Source organism: Polypterus senegalus, chromosome 17 (genome assembly GCF_016835505.1).
Source record: "Polypterus senegalus isolate Bchr_013 chromosome 17, ASM1683550v1, whole genome shotgun sequence".
NCBI lineage: Eukaryota > Metazoa > Chordata > Cladistia > Polypteriformes > Polypteridae > Polypterus > Polypterus senegalus.
In genome coordinates this window covers 93,171,068-93,188,258 of record NC_053170.1, presented here as the reverse complement: position 1 = coordinate 93,188,258, position 17,191 = coordinate 93,171,068, and the positions used below count along the sequence as shown (strand labels likewise).

The window sequence follows — 17,191 nt, the reverse complement described above, 5'->3', positions numbered from 1 at the left end:
CAGCTTAGATGGTCCTTTATTTTTGTTACTAGGGGGTTCTGCTCCCTGCTTGCTTCGCTCACCAACCCCAGGGCAGCATCTGCCGCTCACGTATGGGGATGCGGTTGTACAATTTAAACAGATTGTTATTTTCATGGGAATTGTTACATATACATAATAGACCTAACTATTTTACATTACAGCGAGTGATTAACCATAGTAAAAAATAGTAAAACGTAATAAATTTAAAGAAAATGTTTCATGTTGCTCTACAGGTATTCGTTACGTTATATGTTTTCATTCTGTTTTGGCTTTGAAATCAACACGCAAATACTTTTTAAACTTACACTTTAACTGTAAAACTTCAGTAAAAACAATATTTGGAATTAACTTTCCGTCAGTATCGCATTGAATTTTGATTCCGTGTTTGGAGTTCCATCGCGACAACACAACGTATATGAATTTTGTTTCTTTCTCTATAATAAATAAACCGACTTTTTCGAATGTTTGTCCCTGTGATTTGTTAATTTTCATAGCAAAACCATATTCTAACAGGAAACTGTAAATGTTTTAATACGAATGGCATATCAAGATCTCCTTTGGTGTCTGTTATCCCCTGAAGACGTACTACATTACCTTTCTTGTCGCCTGTTAAAATTTTACATGTCAGAATTGTTTGACCAATTTTGAATACAACTAATCTTGTCCTATTGCATAGCCCATCACTCAGACAAACTTTGCAGGAACATTACGATACATCCTTCTGCCCACAATGATTTGGCTGGTGGAAGACCAGATGGTGTTAACGGTTGTAGATTTTCTTTGTGATATTGTAAGTTGATGTTTTCATCTTGCGCACCATCACCACCAACTGTTTCAGTAGAGTCTATTGATACACTTTTAACCAATTTGCCAGGTAACCAATCGACAATGTTTGCGTTAATTCTTTTGACTTCATCGTTTCCCTGTGCTAGGATTGCCCGTGTACTAATTTCTTCTGTTGATAACCCTTCGGGATGAAACTCTTGAATAAGATCTGGACATAAGAAATGTTCTTTTATTGGGAACTTAAAGTGAGGAAAGCGTAAAAATTCATAAGAGCTGAGAGCGCAGGAAGTGTGTCTGAGAAAAGGACTCACACGAATGAGAGGCGAGAGCACCGCGGGTGTAGGCTGTTAACTGGAAATGGTTGAGAGGAGAACGGGACTTGTCTGAAAATTTCCTTTTATAATAGAGAGACAAACACTATTTGAAAAAACTGGCTTGTTGGACCACTAAACCACTGATCTCCTTTCCACCTCAGACGAGACCCAGCCCAGAGAAGTCGGTGGCTCTTCTGGACAGAGTTGATGGAGGGCCTGTTCAGCCTTAACTAGCAACCATAGATGCAGTAGTAAATGGTGTCAACTGAAAAAGGTTTACCAAAGTATTCTCAAGCCCACCTCATGATATCCACTGTAGACATTTGATTGTTTTTAAGACAGTGATGTCTGAGGAATTGGAGACCATGTGACGTTAGAAGTGGTTTTTGGTCTTGCTCTTTGACCTCCATGATTCTCTGAATCTTTTAATTATTTTGTGTAGTGTTGAGGGTGAAATGCCCAAATGCCTACTGATTTATCTTTGTGAACATTGTTCCCAAAGTACTGGAGTTCACTGATGCATCTGTTGTCAAATTGGAAAGTCTTGACTCCTTCTTGCTGTTGTAGGACTTAGGCCTTGTCACATTGTTATTAGTTCTAAACTAACCTGCCTCAACCATTTGGGAATGTGTTTCAGGGATCAATTTCAAAATAAACGTTTATCTTCAAGAAACAATGCAGCTGATTAGGTAAGACATGAAATACCTTGTCTTTGTACGGTTTTCAGTCAAAAGACAATTTACAGAGCACTCCTTTTCATTTTCCATACTGTCTCAACTTGAGAGGTTGTAAATCATGACCAGTTATAATTAAACATTCAATTATTAAACCCTCCAATAATTAGCCTTATAGGACTCTGCTTGAGCTACACACCTGAACTGGCAGAAATGAGAGCAAGGTAATTCAGGCTTGGGTGTACCCCAAACAGTGGAAATCTACTCTCGAGTCTCCAGGGCACTTCGTAGTTCTTTATCCACCAATTGATCTTCCCAAATATGATCTTAACAATGAGTGTTTCAAGCTAAAACTGTGGACGAAGGACGGTTAATGTATCCTCTTCCTTCATTCTCACTATAATCAAATATTCAAAATGGTAAGTGGACTCTGTGAACACAAATATTTTGTTCTTGTAAATATCTCTGAAAATCTGTTAGTACTAAATGAATCCAATTCAGTTTGAAAAAATTCCTTTGTAGTTTTATATGTTCTAATGTGGCTCTCACTTCTCTCATTATTGCTAATGTAAATTAGTTAATAGATGGATGGATGGATGGATAGTCATGAGTTGCCCCCTAGTGGCAAAATTTAAATATGCAGACTGAATAAGGCAACAGTAAATCATTTAGTTTTAGTGCAGGAAGGGAACACTAAATCATTTTAGATTTCAAATTATATTTTAATACTTTAAGTTTGTTATAAATAAATACTGTAAAGGGTGGCATGGTGACACAGCGGTTAGAAAAATCCATTGTTTTGGGCTGCACTCTTGAGTGCTACTTGGTCATTAGCTAGGGTTAGGGTACACATTCTCCCCAAGCCTGCATTGGATTTTTCCTTTAAAGAATGTTGATTCCTAATGAATTCACTATACACGTGTGACTGAATAAGCCCTAAAAAAAGGTACAAGATACTACTACCTTGTGCCAAGTGTTGCCAGGACTTCCACCCTGTATAACTCTAGAGTTTGATTAAGCAGGATTGAGAGCGTTATATTTAAATGAATTTAAAAAAAATCCACCCATCCATCTACACCTTCCATATGGTTAAATTACTGTGGATTTTATATCGCACTTACTGTACATTCTCCTGTCGTTACATGCCATGCTCATGGGACTTTTTTTCCCCACTCCAAACATTAATCTTTTTTTTTTTTTGTTATCCCATTTATAATGTTTCAGATAGCGATAACCTATCCTCTCTGGGATTAGCTCTTGATAAGGTGCATTTTGTTGTTGAGTACATACTCAAACGTGAGATCAATTTAGAATCACCAGTTTAAAATACGAGGGGCGTTCAATTAGAAACAGTAGTTTTCATGCTCTGTTCTTATAAAGAGTGTAAGGAAGACCTGACTCATTGGACAAGCACACGCATATATAGTGGGTACGGAAAGTATTCAGACCCCCTTCAATTTTTCACTCTTTGTTATATTGCAGCCATTTGCTAAAATCATTTAAATGAATTTTTTTCCTCATTAATGTACACACAGCACCCCATATTGAAAGACAAAAAAAAGAATTTCTGAAATTGTTGCAGATTTATTAAAAAAGAAAAACTGAAATATCACCTGGTCCTAAGTATTCAGACCCTTTGCTGTGACACTCCTATATTTAACTCAGGTGCTTTCCATTCCTTCTGCTCATCCTTGATCACCTTCATTTGAGTCCAGCTGTGTTTGATTCTACTGACTGGACTTGATTAGGAAAGCCACACACGTGTCTATATAAGACCTTACAGCTCACAATGCATGTCAGAGCAAATGAGAATCATGAGGTCAAAGGAACTGCCTGAAGAGCTCAGAGACAGAATTGTGGCAAGGCACAGATCTGGCCAAGGTTACAAAAAAATTTCTGCTGCACTTAAGGTTCCCAAGAGCACAGTGGCCTCCATAATCCTTAAATGGAAGACGTTTGGGACGACCAGAACCCTTCCTAGAGCTGGCCGTCCGGCCAAGCTGAGCTACCGGGGGAGAAGAGCCTTGGTGAGAGAGGTAAAGAAGAACCCAAAGATCACTTTGGCTGAGCTCCAGAGATGCAGTCAGGAGATGAGAGAAAGTTTAGAAAGTCAACCATCACTGCAGCCCTCCACCAGTCAGGGCTTTATGGCAGAGTGGCCTGTCGGAAGCCTCTCCTCAGTGCAAGACACATGACAGCCCGCATGGAGTTTGCTAAAAGACACCTGAAGGACTCTGAGATGGTGAGAAATAAGATTCTCTGGTCTGATGAGACCAAGATAGAACTTTTTGGCCTTAATTCTAAGCGGTATATGTGGAGACAACCAGGCACTGCTCATCATTTGTCCAATACAGTCCCCACAGTGAAGCATGGCGGTGGCAGCATCATGCTGTGGGGGTGTTTTTCAGCTGCAGGGACAGGACGACTGGTTCCAATCGAGGGAAAGATGAATGCGGCCAAGTACAGGGATATCCAGGACAAAAACCTTCTCCAGAGTGCTAAGGACCTCAGACTGGGCCGAAGGTTTACCTTCCAACAAGACAATGACCCTAAGCACACAGCTAAAATAACAAAGGAGTGGCTTCACAACAACTCTGTGACTGTTCTTGAATGGCCCAGCCAGAGCCCTGACTTAAACCCAATTGAGCATCTCTGGAGAGACCTAAAAATGGCTGTCCACCAACGTTTACCATCCAACCTGACAGAACTGAAGAGGATCTGCAAGGAGGAATGGCAGAGGATCCCCAAATCCAGGTGTGAAAAACTTGTTGCATCTTTCCCAAGAAGACTCATGGCTGTATTAGCTCAAAAGGCTGCTTCTACTAAATACTGAGCAAAGGGTCTGAATACTTAGGACCAGGTGAGATTTCAGTTTTTCTTTTTTAATAAATCTGCAACAATTTCAAAAATTCTTTTTTTTTGTCTGTCAATATGGGGTGCTGTGTGTACATTAATGAAGAAAAAAATTAATTTAAATGATTTTAGCAAATGGCTGCAATATAACAAAGAGTGAAAAATTGAAGGGGGTCTGAATACTTTCCCACTGTATGAACTCGTCATTAGTAGTGTTAGCTGCTCTTTCCCCCTTCCTGTCCTTTTTAATCAACATGTCGGAGCAGGAGGTACACAGTAGTGGTGCACAGCACATTATTAGTAATCTTTGACAAACGAAGGAGTCATTCCTTCTCAGATTTATTTGAGACTTAAACAGTTTGGGGATGAGTGTCTCTCTCAGTCTAGAGGGTCTGATTGGTGCAAGTCATTCAGAGAGGGACTGTCACCTCTTTGGTCCACTTAAGGAATTTTTAGGAGGGAAGAAATTCAAGTCAAGTTACTGACGCTGTGCAAGAATGGGTCAACATGCAGTCAAGGGACTTCTACTCTTCTGGAATTTAGGAGCTTCCTGAGTGCTGGAACAAGTGTATCGCTGTGGCAGGAGACTACATAGAAAAACAGTGTAAGTCGTTTCATCGTATTCAATAAATAAAGCACAGCTCACAAATTCCTGTTTATATTTGAACGGCCCTAGTTTATGGAGAGACAGACACAATGTGCAGCATCCACAAGAAAAATTCAGAGTTTGCTCACTATGGTAGAAAATATGAGGTGCTTTTTATTCAGACCTCTGTAAAGGTTTGAAAGTTTGTCTCTGGATGACTAGGGTGCTTCACCCCCTACTGGCTTCGCTCAACAACCCCACTAGTGGTACGCGCTGTTGTGTAGAGGGTGGCTGAACGCACCCCAAGGTGATGCAGTCGCTCATCCCCAAACCCCCTTTTAAACGGTGATACAATGGGAAACAAATATTTTTTTTTTTTACCTCCTCATTGCTTGATCAGCTGCTGGCTTGCTGCTGCCGTGCCGTGTGATCTGCATCTCACTCTTCTCCCCCAGACATCCTCAAACACTATTCTCTCTCTTTTCACTGTTCTGTTATTTCACGGAGTATACAAATATTTTCTGTTTGTTTGTGCTAATTCGATCTTAACTCTCCTTTTTTTGAGAGTTTTGAATTTTCTTACTTCCATTCTCTCCAACCTGCTCTGCATGTGTATCACGGGACTTGCTTCTGAAGATTGTAAGTATGATGTGACTTGTCCGTTTTGCGGGGCGTGAAAGTGTCTCTCTGTCTGTCTTCAAAAGGTCATGACTTGTCGCCAAGATTTTTTTTAATAAGAGAGAGATATACAAAATATCTTTGCATGTCTTCTCAAAGATTTTTGGGGAAAAAAAAAAAAGTATACATGTATTATAAAAAATATGGATGCTTATTGGTACAATGGTTTAAGGAGGGGGGTTAGAATCCCAGGCTAGTCTGACCTGTTTAGAGTTTACACGACCTCCCAAGAGTCTATGGGTTTTCTCCAGATATTCCAGTTTCCTCTCAAATCCTAAAAGCAGGAGTTTTAAGCCAACTGTTGACTCTAAATTGATCTTGTGCATGAGTATGTACTCTACAACAAAAATGCACTTCATCAAGAGCTAATCCCCAAGAGGATAGGTTATAGCTGTCTGAAACTTTACAAATGGAATAAACAGAAAAAATGGAATAATCCCATGAGCACTGTATGTAATGACAGGAGTATGTACGGTAAGTGTGACATTAAATTCACAGAAAGTCCCACAATACCAAATCCTGCATGTACTAGAGCTTCTCGTCTCTCTTCTTACCAATCTCTCTAGCCATGGCAAGTCCTTGTGGATAAGTGATGGGCGCCAATTTCTTATCACGGAGACGCTCAATGGTATCTTTATCATCCCGCAAATCCAGCTTTGTCCCTACTAATATGATGGGCGTATTTGGGCAATGATGCCGCACCTCTGGATACCACTGCAATTAAGGGAAAAAAAAAATAACATAAAATAAACAAAACGCCCAAATCAAACTTCAGAACCACTGCTATACCTTCTTACCAAAGGTTATAAACAGCAACGAGTTTCTTAAGGTGTCCTGCACAACACAGTGTTCAGACATTTAGCATTATGTTACATTTTGTTAAACTGCAAAGTCATTTTTAGACAAAAATGAGTGTTCAAACCATTCCAGTTAGTCGAGCTTATAAATGTACAAAATACTATGGCTAGTCTAAGCTTTTGTGATATTTTACTTGATCTTTACTTTTATGACCATGAGTGGCACTTTTTTTGCAATCCTTTTGCATTGTGGGAGAAGGTTCAAAAGTAGACTGGAGTCAACGAATGCTTTTGGTTTTATTTATATTGATTTTGGGAAAGCGATGACATTGTATGTACTGTAACACTTTACTTTAGGTACTGCATCTGTTACTCACTTACTATTACGTAATAAGACAGTAACAATCACTTCCCTTGGTCATAACAACACTTGCAAAGCACCAGTTTGGAGATTATTCATCTCTGCAATATGGCCTAGTAAAATACCTTCACTTTGGAATAGTCTGTGGTGGCTTAACCGAGGTGTTCCTCTTCATATTGCATATTTGAGTAGAAGACCTGGTCATTTTTCATATTGGCAATTTTTATCATCAGTTATTGTCAATCAATTATATTATTTATTATCAATATGCCACTCTGCACAGAAGTGAATGACTACTTTGCTGGTGCCTTGTAAACATTAGTAAGAACAAAAGACGCCTTTCTCAAGGTCTTGGCGCATACCATTGTATGAATAAGAGGCACTGTTACCGTACCTGAAGTGTTACCGTATGTATTTGTAAAGCCTTTTTTATAGCACAGCACTGGCATTACCACTGTGAATAACCTTTTTATCATTTTGCATTTTTAACAGCAGCATCCATTTATTTAGTGAGACCTCCATGACTATAAGGTGCATCAGAAGTTTGGGTTGAAGGTTAAGGGTAGTACTTCAGCATAATCATGTTTTATACAGTAAATAATACTTAAAGCTGAATCCATGGGGCTTTTCAATCAAAAGAAAGCAGAACTGGTGGTCTTTCATATTTCTGGAATAATTCAGGGGTAGACATTTTATGTAATTCATCGTAACTCATCAGTTTGTTAGATTTAGCATCTAAACAAATCTAAACATTAACCTATATTGATAAATTCATAAATCAAGTCCTTGGCTAAGCATTCTGTTTATTTAAAAAAGTAGCAAATATGAGAGTTACAGTGGGCTTAGATCCTAGAACTTAGCCCTAAGACTAAAAACCCATATTGCATCTGTAGGATGTCACACTCCAACTATTAGGGAAGTTTGACAAAACTTATGTACAAATTGTAAGAAATGTTTTTTGTTCTGTGTTATTTTACAATAGTTTACACTTTATTGCTTTATGTCAATGCTTTTTTTTTTTGTATGCCACGTGTGTTAACAGTAACTGAAAATAGTTCAAATGTTCAGATATGTAACCTTGGGCTTACTAAGGCACTTTGAAGCACAAGGTTGCTGCTACACTTTTTCCTGCTACCGTAGTTCATAATGTGGCCTTAATGGGGTCACTTCACTTACCAGGGCTCCAAACGATCAAAGAAGGAAACAAACTTTCTGTACTACTGCAATGTGTAAGTCCCTTTGGACAAAAGTGTTTAATAAATAACCTAAATTAGTATCACCAGAGATGTTGCAACATTCACTTTTACAAAATCAGTCACACATTTTAGCTAATAACTGTCAAAAAAGTGATCTTTTAGAGTTAGACTGTTGTTTATGCCCCAATTCAAGGCATTCGTCAATGAAATGTGTTTAGAGGGCAGTATATCACAAACTAAGTCACTGAGTTCTAAACCTCAGCTGACAGTTTCATATATAAAATATTTGACCCAACATGACAGCAGAGTAAAAGAATTAAACACCATTATGAAAAACAAAGAATACTAACCTTTGCTCTGACATTTTCAAAGGAAGCTGGGCTTACTAGGGAAAAGCATATCAAGAACACATCCTAAAACAAACAAAATACAGAAATGCATTGAGGATAGTAAATAGCATACATTTGGCATAATAGTATAAAAATGTGTTATTATTCAGGCTGTCTTTCTTCTATGAATAATATTCATTTTTGAATGTGCAAAGAAATCTGAATTTCTTCGTATTTATAATTGAAATGGTAATAATTCTATAATTAATATTTATTGATTTCTTACACGGCTCCAGTTTACTCACATTTCACAAACAAATAAAAGGCTCTAAAACAGACTCGCCAATTGGCCATCAGAGTGTTTTGCATGAACAGCATCTTGTTGGGCACATGTTTGTTATTAACATTAATGACTAAAAACTGCATAGTGAAGAGAGGCCAAAATTTCACAGGTGTTGTGAAATTACATTCACTGGTGCATCAGTTGTAAACGTGCCCATCATGCAAAATTTGAGATCAAAACATTTTAAGAAAGTAAGACCCTTAAGAATAAAAGAAGGGCGTTCTGTATACTCTGACACAAAGCTGGCCATGTTTTAGCTCAGACCTGTTAATTATCAAAAACATTAAACTGCCAGCGGCGCTTCAAAGAGACTCTTGAAAACAAGAAGTGGGAGGACTAAAAAGAACCAATAGAGCAGGAGGAGGCCTACATAGTCCTAGAAGGTCATAGTGACTGTAGGTACTCGCTCAGAATACCAGCAGATACTTTCAACACGCAATGGAAGCTCTTCGCCATTTACAGGCCTTGTTCGCCTGTTTGTGCATTTAAACCAATAACTGGAGGAAGGTGTTTTTATTCCCCAAAATGACAATGAAGATCTGCAACATAAAGCTCTGTTCACAGTGTATTGTCAGAGTAAGAATAGAGAAGGAGGCCTGATTCTGTTACACACCAGCCCTTGGATTTAAGATTAGGTCTCATAAGGACACTCCACTGCAACATCCATACATTTAAGAAATCAACAGGTTCTCACTATAGCCAGAGTGTGAAAATAAATAATAAATAAATACATAAGCGCTGTTAAAATGGCTCATGTGGATTGGGGTTGTGGTTATTCCTGCTTTGCACCTGATGAATGCTGGGATAGGTTCCAGCTGCCCTTCCACCCTTCCCTCCATAAGCAGGTTAAGAAAATGGATCACGAGGTGGAATGTAAATGTTGCTGCGAATAAGAAAGTGTTACCTTATTGACTTTTCATAGCCTATTTGTATGTACATTTCAAATTATTGTTCACATTTTTTACAGTACATATAACACTATTTACCAACCTATTAGAAAAGCATACACACACATATTTATATATATATATATATATATATATATATATATATATATATATTTATATATATATATATATATACACACACACACACAGTATATACATGAAATATATATACAGGCCTGGTTCTGCCAGCCATGCAAACGGTGCATGCATGAAGGCGGCTGAACATAGAGAGCAGCTGCGGGTACCCTCAACAAAACGCAGGCTCGACGTGGGGCTCGTCTTTTCCCGTCGAATGTCGGTAACTTGCTTCAAAGAAAAACGGGCAAGTCACAACACGTGAATTGTGGCAGCTCAAGTACGCAGCACATCAATCAAAAGCTTGTGTAATGTTAATCGGGATTTTACTGATGAATTCATTAGTCAAGTTTTCTTCTACCTACGAAGAAATTTTCTTTACATTTTTTTTGACATTAAGGAAGTTGCGAAAATTTTTAATTTTAAATACACTGGTTTAGAAAACGAGTGAAGGTATTATAGGGTGAGGGGGCAACTGAAATTAAACGGCACGATGGCGGCTTCACCTCTAGAACCGGGCCTATATATATATTTATTTTATATATGTACACCTACATACACACACACACACACATATATATAGAAGGATGGGCCAAAATAGGTTTACGGTTCTTTGCATGGAAAAAGACATGCAGGTTGTGATTATTACAATAGCTTTATTAACTCAATAGCTTTAAGATAACGATAACAAATAAGACAAATAATACAAATAAATGCAATAATTAATTAATAAATAATACAACAACAAACTCTGTTATTTGTGTACTCACAACTGTAAACCTACTTCATCCCACCCTGTATACACACCCATATTATTCACATACTCACATTAGTAATTAACACCTGGACTGTACAAGCTATTTAATGTTTCTTACAGAAAGGAGCACACCATATATTTTATATATATATATATATTTTTTTTTTTATATATATATATAAATGTATAGACTTTTTAGGTAAATCGTTTGGAGGAGTCTTGTCAAAGCAGTTTGTAATTGCATTGGAGATGAAAGGCTCTATATTAATTAAAGCATATCTGATAGCAAACCTTTTTGTGAATTCTCTCAGGAAGCAGTGGCCCAGTTTCCTTTTGTCAGTGATTGAGGTCGCTAGTGATTTTCAATAGCCGCCTGCTTCCCCCGCCCCCAAACTGACCCACTTAAAATAGGCCCTGCCTGGGCTCACGGGCAAGAAAACTTTTCTGTCAATTGTCCGTATGGATAAATGAAAAGACCTGGGGTGTTGAAAAGGATTAATGCAGGAAAGTCATGTAGAAAATCCTCCTTCAATAATTTGTCAAATCATTCAGAAAAGAAAAAAAAAATAATTAAAAAAAGTACAATTTACAGATAAGCTGCAACTGAAGACAACAGCTGAGGAAAGACACACTTAAGTCAAAGAGGTTTTTCTCACAGAGAAGACAAGGATCAACGGCAGACACGTGCTGATGACAGGTCAGTGGCACAGCGAGAAGAGCCATTTTCTCATGGCCTCTGAAGAGCTTTTTGATTGCAGGCTGCAGCAGAATCTTTGTGTGCTCTCTCTGTGCTCAGAATGGTTTACTGTGAAGGATGACTTTTCGCTTTGACTCTAAATTTCTCTAGCTTGTGTAAGTAGCTGTGCCTGATCCAAATAGATGTTTCTACAAGGTGGTTTGTGTTAGAATAACTGCATCAAAAGTATGAACTGACTAACTGGCGTGGTTAACAATTTTAATCTCTTCTGTTGTCAACTGGCCATAGTTTAGTAGTTAAGTTGCAGATAGATAATGTTGTTTTCTGCTTTATTTTCTGTATTTTTTTAACAAAACTATATTTATATGTACAAATGCTGTATTAAGTATTTAGTATAATCTATACTTACACCTGCACTCTGTGAATAGTGCTATACAAAAATCAGTTGCTATTGTATTGTATTCTGTTGTTACATACAGAGCTCCTAGTAAGGCTGCAAGTAAGTGGTGGGAAGGTTCAAAAGTATGAATGCAGGGCTACCTGAAACTTGTTAACATTTTACTGCAATTATTTAAATGTCACGTGTTTATTATGAAATCTTTATTTAATCAAAATTAGCTCTACATAAAAACTCCATTTAGAGAAAATTATCCAAGCATTGAAAAATTTAGCTGGAAAAATCGAGGACTGTCTCTTGTGTGAAAGTACTAGCGAGTATGACTTTCCCATTACTTAAACCAACTATGATTTCTATAACATGTACCAAATCAAGTTCAAAGGGTTAGCTGGAGTTTATTTAAAAATAACCTTGGACGGCTAAGATGTGTAAAAATGATGAGAAACTTGATTACTCAATTCCTAAAATGATCAGACACAATATTATATGGAGTCCTTCACCACAGAGCTCACTATGGGCAGGCACTATAAAAAGACAGGCGGATTTTAAAAAAAAAAAAAGACCTACCGTCTGTGGATAAGAAAGAGGTCGGAGTCGGTCGTAATCCTCTTGGCCAGCAGTATCCCACAATCCCAGGTTTACAGGCTTCCCATCTACCATCACATTAGCAGAGTAGTTGTCAAAGCTGGACGAGAAAAGTAAGCACAGGCCTTCAGAAAGTGGCTTACAGAAACCTCAAGTGTGCCAACAGATGACTGACTGTCTAGTGCAGTATACTTGCTCTTTCATTATACACAAGGCTACAAAGCACTTTAAAGTACCGTGTGATTGTCTGCTTAGCAAAAATTGGTAAAACAAAATGAGAGGTTGGTATAGTGAGTAATCACAAATCACCCCTGGCTTGTATCAAACACCAATTTGTTCTTCCACTCTGGCAATGAGAAACAATGGGGTTCGTTTCTAAGCTGCGTCTCTCAAGAATGCATTGCACTCTGGGCCTCTGACGTGTAAACAGCTCTGCAATGGCCAACATGCAGTATCTGATCATCGTGAGAGATCCTCACTGAGAAACGGGTGGAAGCAGGCCAGAAGCTCTCCATTTCCTACAGTTACAGTCCCCGTTCTTAATGGCATGGCACTTTGTCAGGATTTTATTAAATGGATGAAATTACTGAACATCACACACATTAATGAACAGCCAGTAAACTTTGAAGAAAACAGAATGATGGTAAAAGAAATAACTAAATCAGGGCTCCAGTAATACATAGTCGGTGCAAGAATGTGAAGTTGGTACACAGGCTCCGTAGTCTTTTGTGCTTTGTGAAGTACATTGTGATTGCATCTGCTGTAAAAAGTAGCAAAGGGAACCAGAAAGTTTATAAACAGCATTGATTTGAGGACGACAAGATTAGAAAAAACAAACTACTGCAGACGCACAACAAGACTGTGGAGCAACCACAGTGCACGAGAGCTGATAAGAAATACATCTTTTGTTAGAAGCAACACAAGCTCCAAATGTAAGACTGATGGCTGGCATCACCCTTCACAAATGTGGGGGCACAACATGTCAGCCTCAGCATTTTTTAGAGAGTAAAGAATGAATTCTTGTATAAAAGGCCAGTGTAGCCCGCCTTTCATTACCAAGAGCATTCCACACTATGGCTAGCTGCGCTGTGTGCCAATGACCAGGTACGTCTGGACTTTTTCACATCAGTGCTCCAGAAAGACATTAAAGTAGAACGCTACAATGCAATACCAACTCATGATGACTTACAGAAAGAATGCACGACATTACCAATAAGAAACGCTTCTCATGAACACTTTAGAAAATGAAGGGTGATCAAGAAGCTCTTGAGCTTGACCCTCTAAACGCCAGTACAACAGTCTGTGGTATACGCTGGATGTGGCATCTCCTCAAATCCACAGTTTTGCACATCAGCCTTTGCAGCTGAAGCAGTGTGAGTTGGGGACATTTTGTGACAATTTCCCTCCCTGCTACTTCCCGATTGGCTGCCACAAATGCCATGTAATCAATATGAATTATCCCTTCAATGTCATCATGCTAGCACTGGCTACAACTATCGAGTTCTTTGATTTTTGGGAGAATGGCTGTGTTTCCATTGTTTCAATTGCTCTTTGGACCAGAGTTTCATTCCCAGTTATAAACACTGGTGATCTACAGGTGGACAACACCTACAAGTCATCTGTCTTTGGGGCTTTAGCACCACATATGAGCATATTTGTGGGTAACAGGTGTAAATAGAGAGTGGGTGCCTGAAATAAGAATGCAGGATCACACAACAGAATATTTCACTTTCACTTTTTCTTATTAGCCATGTTTTTGATAACATTTATTTTTCACAAAAATGGTTTGTTGAACCACAATCATCTGAATATCTCTCACCAATTTGGGTCTCATCGCTATGAAGTTCAAATGCAAACTCTGACATTTGATTACGATGTACTATGCAAGATCTAACTTGTTAAGCCCAGCCAAGTTCTTGTGCAGAAACAATTTTCTGTTCCACGAGATAACTGTGAGGTAACTCAAATACTGCAGACTGATTTTAGAAGCAAATGAATTTAAACTGCGAGTTTTAGGCATTTCATTCGTATATTAAAATAACACCCTGAATTTACGTTGGTGTCAAGAACAAATGCAGCTCTTTTCATTGTGGCACGACTTCACTGGCTTGAGATTCTTCTTGGAAAACTGGATGGGATTTTGCTTCAAATCAGATGTGAACATTCAGGCCAATGCATGTGGCCAGGATCTCGGTTACTGAATGCATACAAAAGACCCGCAACTAATCTACAGAGTCTCAGGCCTTGTTGACGATTCACTCCAAGGTGCCAAAGGCTGGCCACACCTCGGCTCATCCAAGAAAGGCGCCCATCCTGTTGCAATGCCAGCCCAACTTTTTTGGAGTGTGGCATATGAAGGGACCGATCCTGGTATTCACGAAATAAGTGAGAACCCACCTCTGACAGGAACACAGAATTTTTAACTGTAGAGAGCAATGTTACCACCATACTTGAGTTTAGAGTTTTTTGCCATTCATGTTTTAATAAGAAACCTACACTATGCTACAATTTTATAACGCACATATTTTAGTGCACAGGAGCTAATCTTTGGCCACTTGAAAATCAGCACAGTAGAACACGTTAGAACATAAGACGACACCATTTGGGTTCAACCTCACAACTTTTTGATCACTGCTAGTAGATAACACAATTGGAATAAAATGACTGGTTAGTTTTAATGGCTGTTTGCAGTGTGGGCCTTGTGGTTTATCATAACGCAGGTGGCAACTATAGGAAAGAAAAACATGCAATACCAAAAATGTCTGCTTTTGGGGTGCCACCTCATAAAGGCTGGATGAAAGAAGTGACCTACTGGCGCTCGCTGCTTTGAAAGGACACCAATGCAGTTTCAGTGACTATTAGGCAGCGCTGAGCACAAAAGCAGTAGAACGGAGAGGTGCTGCTAGACTGACGAGCATTAGATGAGCACGCCGGGTTATAAAGAATAAACCAAGCAAGCTCGACTTCACCATACTCACACGGTGGGGATGTATTCACCAGGGAAGGCATTGGTGGTATAACTGATGAGTAGGCAGGTTTTACCCACAGCGCTGGAAAAGAGAAAGAAGAAAATAAAGTTTAAAAGTATTTAAAAAATATCCGGAACTTCAATTCAAGCAGCATTTCCTTACTGGACTTCCAAGTACCACTTACTTAATTCAGCATAATGCAAGTTCACAAGACCTGCCAGTAGCTGTTTTAGGACACTGAATAAAAAGTGAAACAAGTACGCTATTCCAGTTAATGCTCAACAAAGAGTTAAATATGCTCTAATGCACAGTAATCCACAGCCTGCTCCTCCTCGCCCATTTTGCCCCAAAAACTCCAACATCCACCTGCCCATAGGGACCTTTTTTATTTATTTTTTTTAATTTAAATAACATGAATGTACAGCACCTTAGGAAAGTCTTCAGACCCTTCAATTTTTCACATTTTGTTACGTTGCAGCCTTGTGCTACAACGTGGGCTTAGATCCATTAGCTCAGCCCTAAGACCAAACTCATATTCCATTTGTAGGATGTCACACTCCAACTATTAGGGACGTTTGACAAAACGTATATACAAATTGTAAGAAATGTTTTTTGTTATTTTACAATAGTTTACACTTTATTGCTTTATGTCAATGCTTTTTTTTGTATGCCACGTGTGTTAACAGTAACTGAAAATAGTTCAAATGTCCAGATATGTAACCTTGGGCTTACTAAGGCACTCTGAAGCACAAGGTTGCTGCTACACTTTTTCCTGCAAGTTCATAATGTGACCTTAAGGAGGTCACTTCACTTACCAGGGCTCCAAACAATCAAAGAAGGAAACACACCTTCTGTACTACTGTGATTTGTAAGTCCCTTTGGACAAAAGTGTTTTAACAAATAACCTAAATTAGTATCACCAGAGATTTTGTGACATTCTTCTTCTTCTTTTGGCTGCTCCCATTAGGGGTTGCCACAGCAGATCATCTTCTTCCATATCTTTCTGTCCTCATCATTTTGTTCTGTCACACCCGTCACCTGCATGTCCTCTCTCACTACATCCATAAACCTTCTCTTAGGTCTTCCTCTTCTCCTCTTCCCTGGCAGCTCCATCCTTAGCACCCTTCTCTCAATATAATCAGCATCTCTCCTCTGCACATGTCCAAACCAACGCAATCTCGCCTCTCTGACTTTGTCTCCCAACTTCAGCTGACCCTCCAATGTCCTCATTTCTAATCCTGTCCATCCTCATCACCCACAATGCAAATCTTAACATCTTTAACTCTGCCACCTCCAGCTCCGTCTCCTGTGCCACCTTCTCCAGCCCACATAACACAGCTGGTCTCACTACCGTCCTGTAGACCTTCCCTGTCACTCTTGCTGATATCCATCTGTCACAAATCACTCTTGACACTCTTCTCCACTCTGCCTGCACTCTCTTCTTCACTCCCATTATTCTGTACTGTTGATCCCAAGTATTTAAACTCCTCCACCTTCGCCAACTCTACTCCCTGCGTCCTCACCACTCCACTGACCTCCTCCTCTCATTCACACACATGTATTCTGTCGTGGTGGTCCTATTGACCTTCATTCCTTTCCTCTCTAGAGCAGATCTCCACCTCTCCAGGGTCTCCTCAACCTGCTTCCTACTCTCGCTACAGATCACAATGTCATCAGCAAATGTTATAGTCCATGGGGGACACTCAATACCCCAAAATGCAGGATTTGATTTTCTTAACAGATTTATTAATAATAAAAAACTGAAATGTCCCATCGACACAAGTATTTGGACCCCTTTTCCTGCACTTACAGTAGTTAAACCTACT

General features: G+C 39.0%; 1 protein-coding gene across 1 annotated transcript in view; it reads right to left on the bottom strand.

Moving 5' to 3' along the window:
- LOC120517432 (ras-related C3 botulinum toxin substrate 3) overlaps window positions 1-17,191 on the bottom strand; it is a 40,971-nt gene that overhangs the window by 6,603 nt on the left and 17,177 nt on the right. Inside the window, exons 2-5 of the mRNA XM_039739763.1 lie at window positions 15,375-15,446; window positions 12,379-12,496; window positions 8,617-8,679; window positions 6,467-6,626 (exon numbers count right to left, since the gene is read on the bottom strand). Coding sequence (XP_039595697.1) covers window positions 6,467-6,626; window positions 8,617-8,679; window positions 12,379-12,496; window positions 15,375-15,446 — 413 coding nt within the window. The remainder of the gene's footprint in view (window positions 1-6,466; window positions 6,627-8,616; window positions 8,680-12,378; window positions 12,497-15,374; window positions 15,447-17,191) is intronic.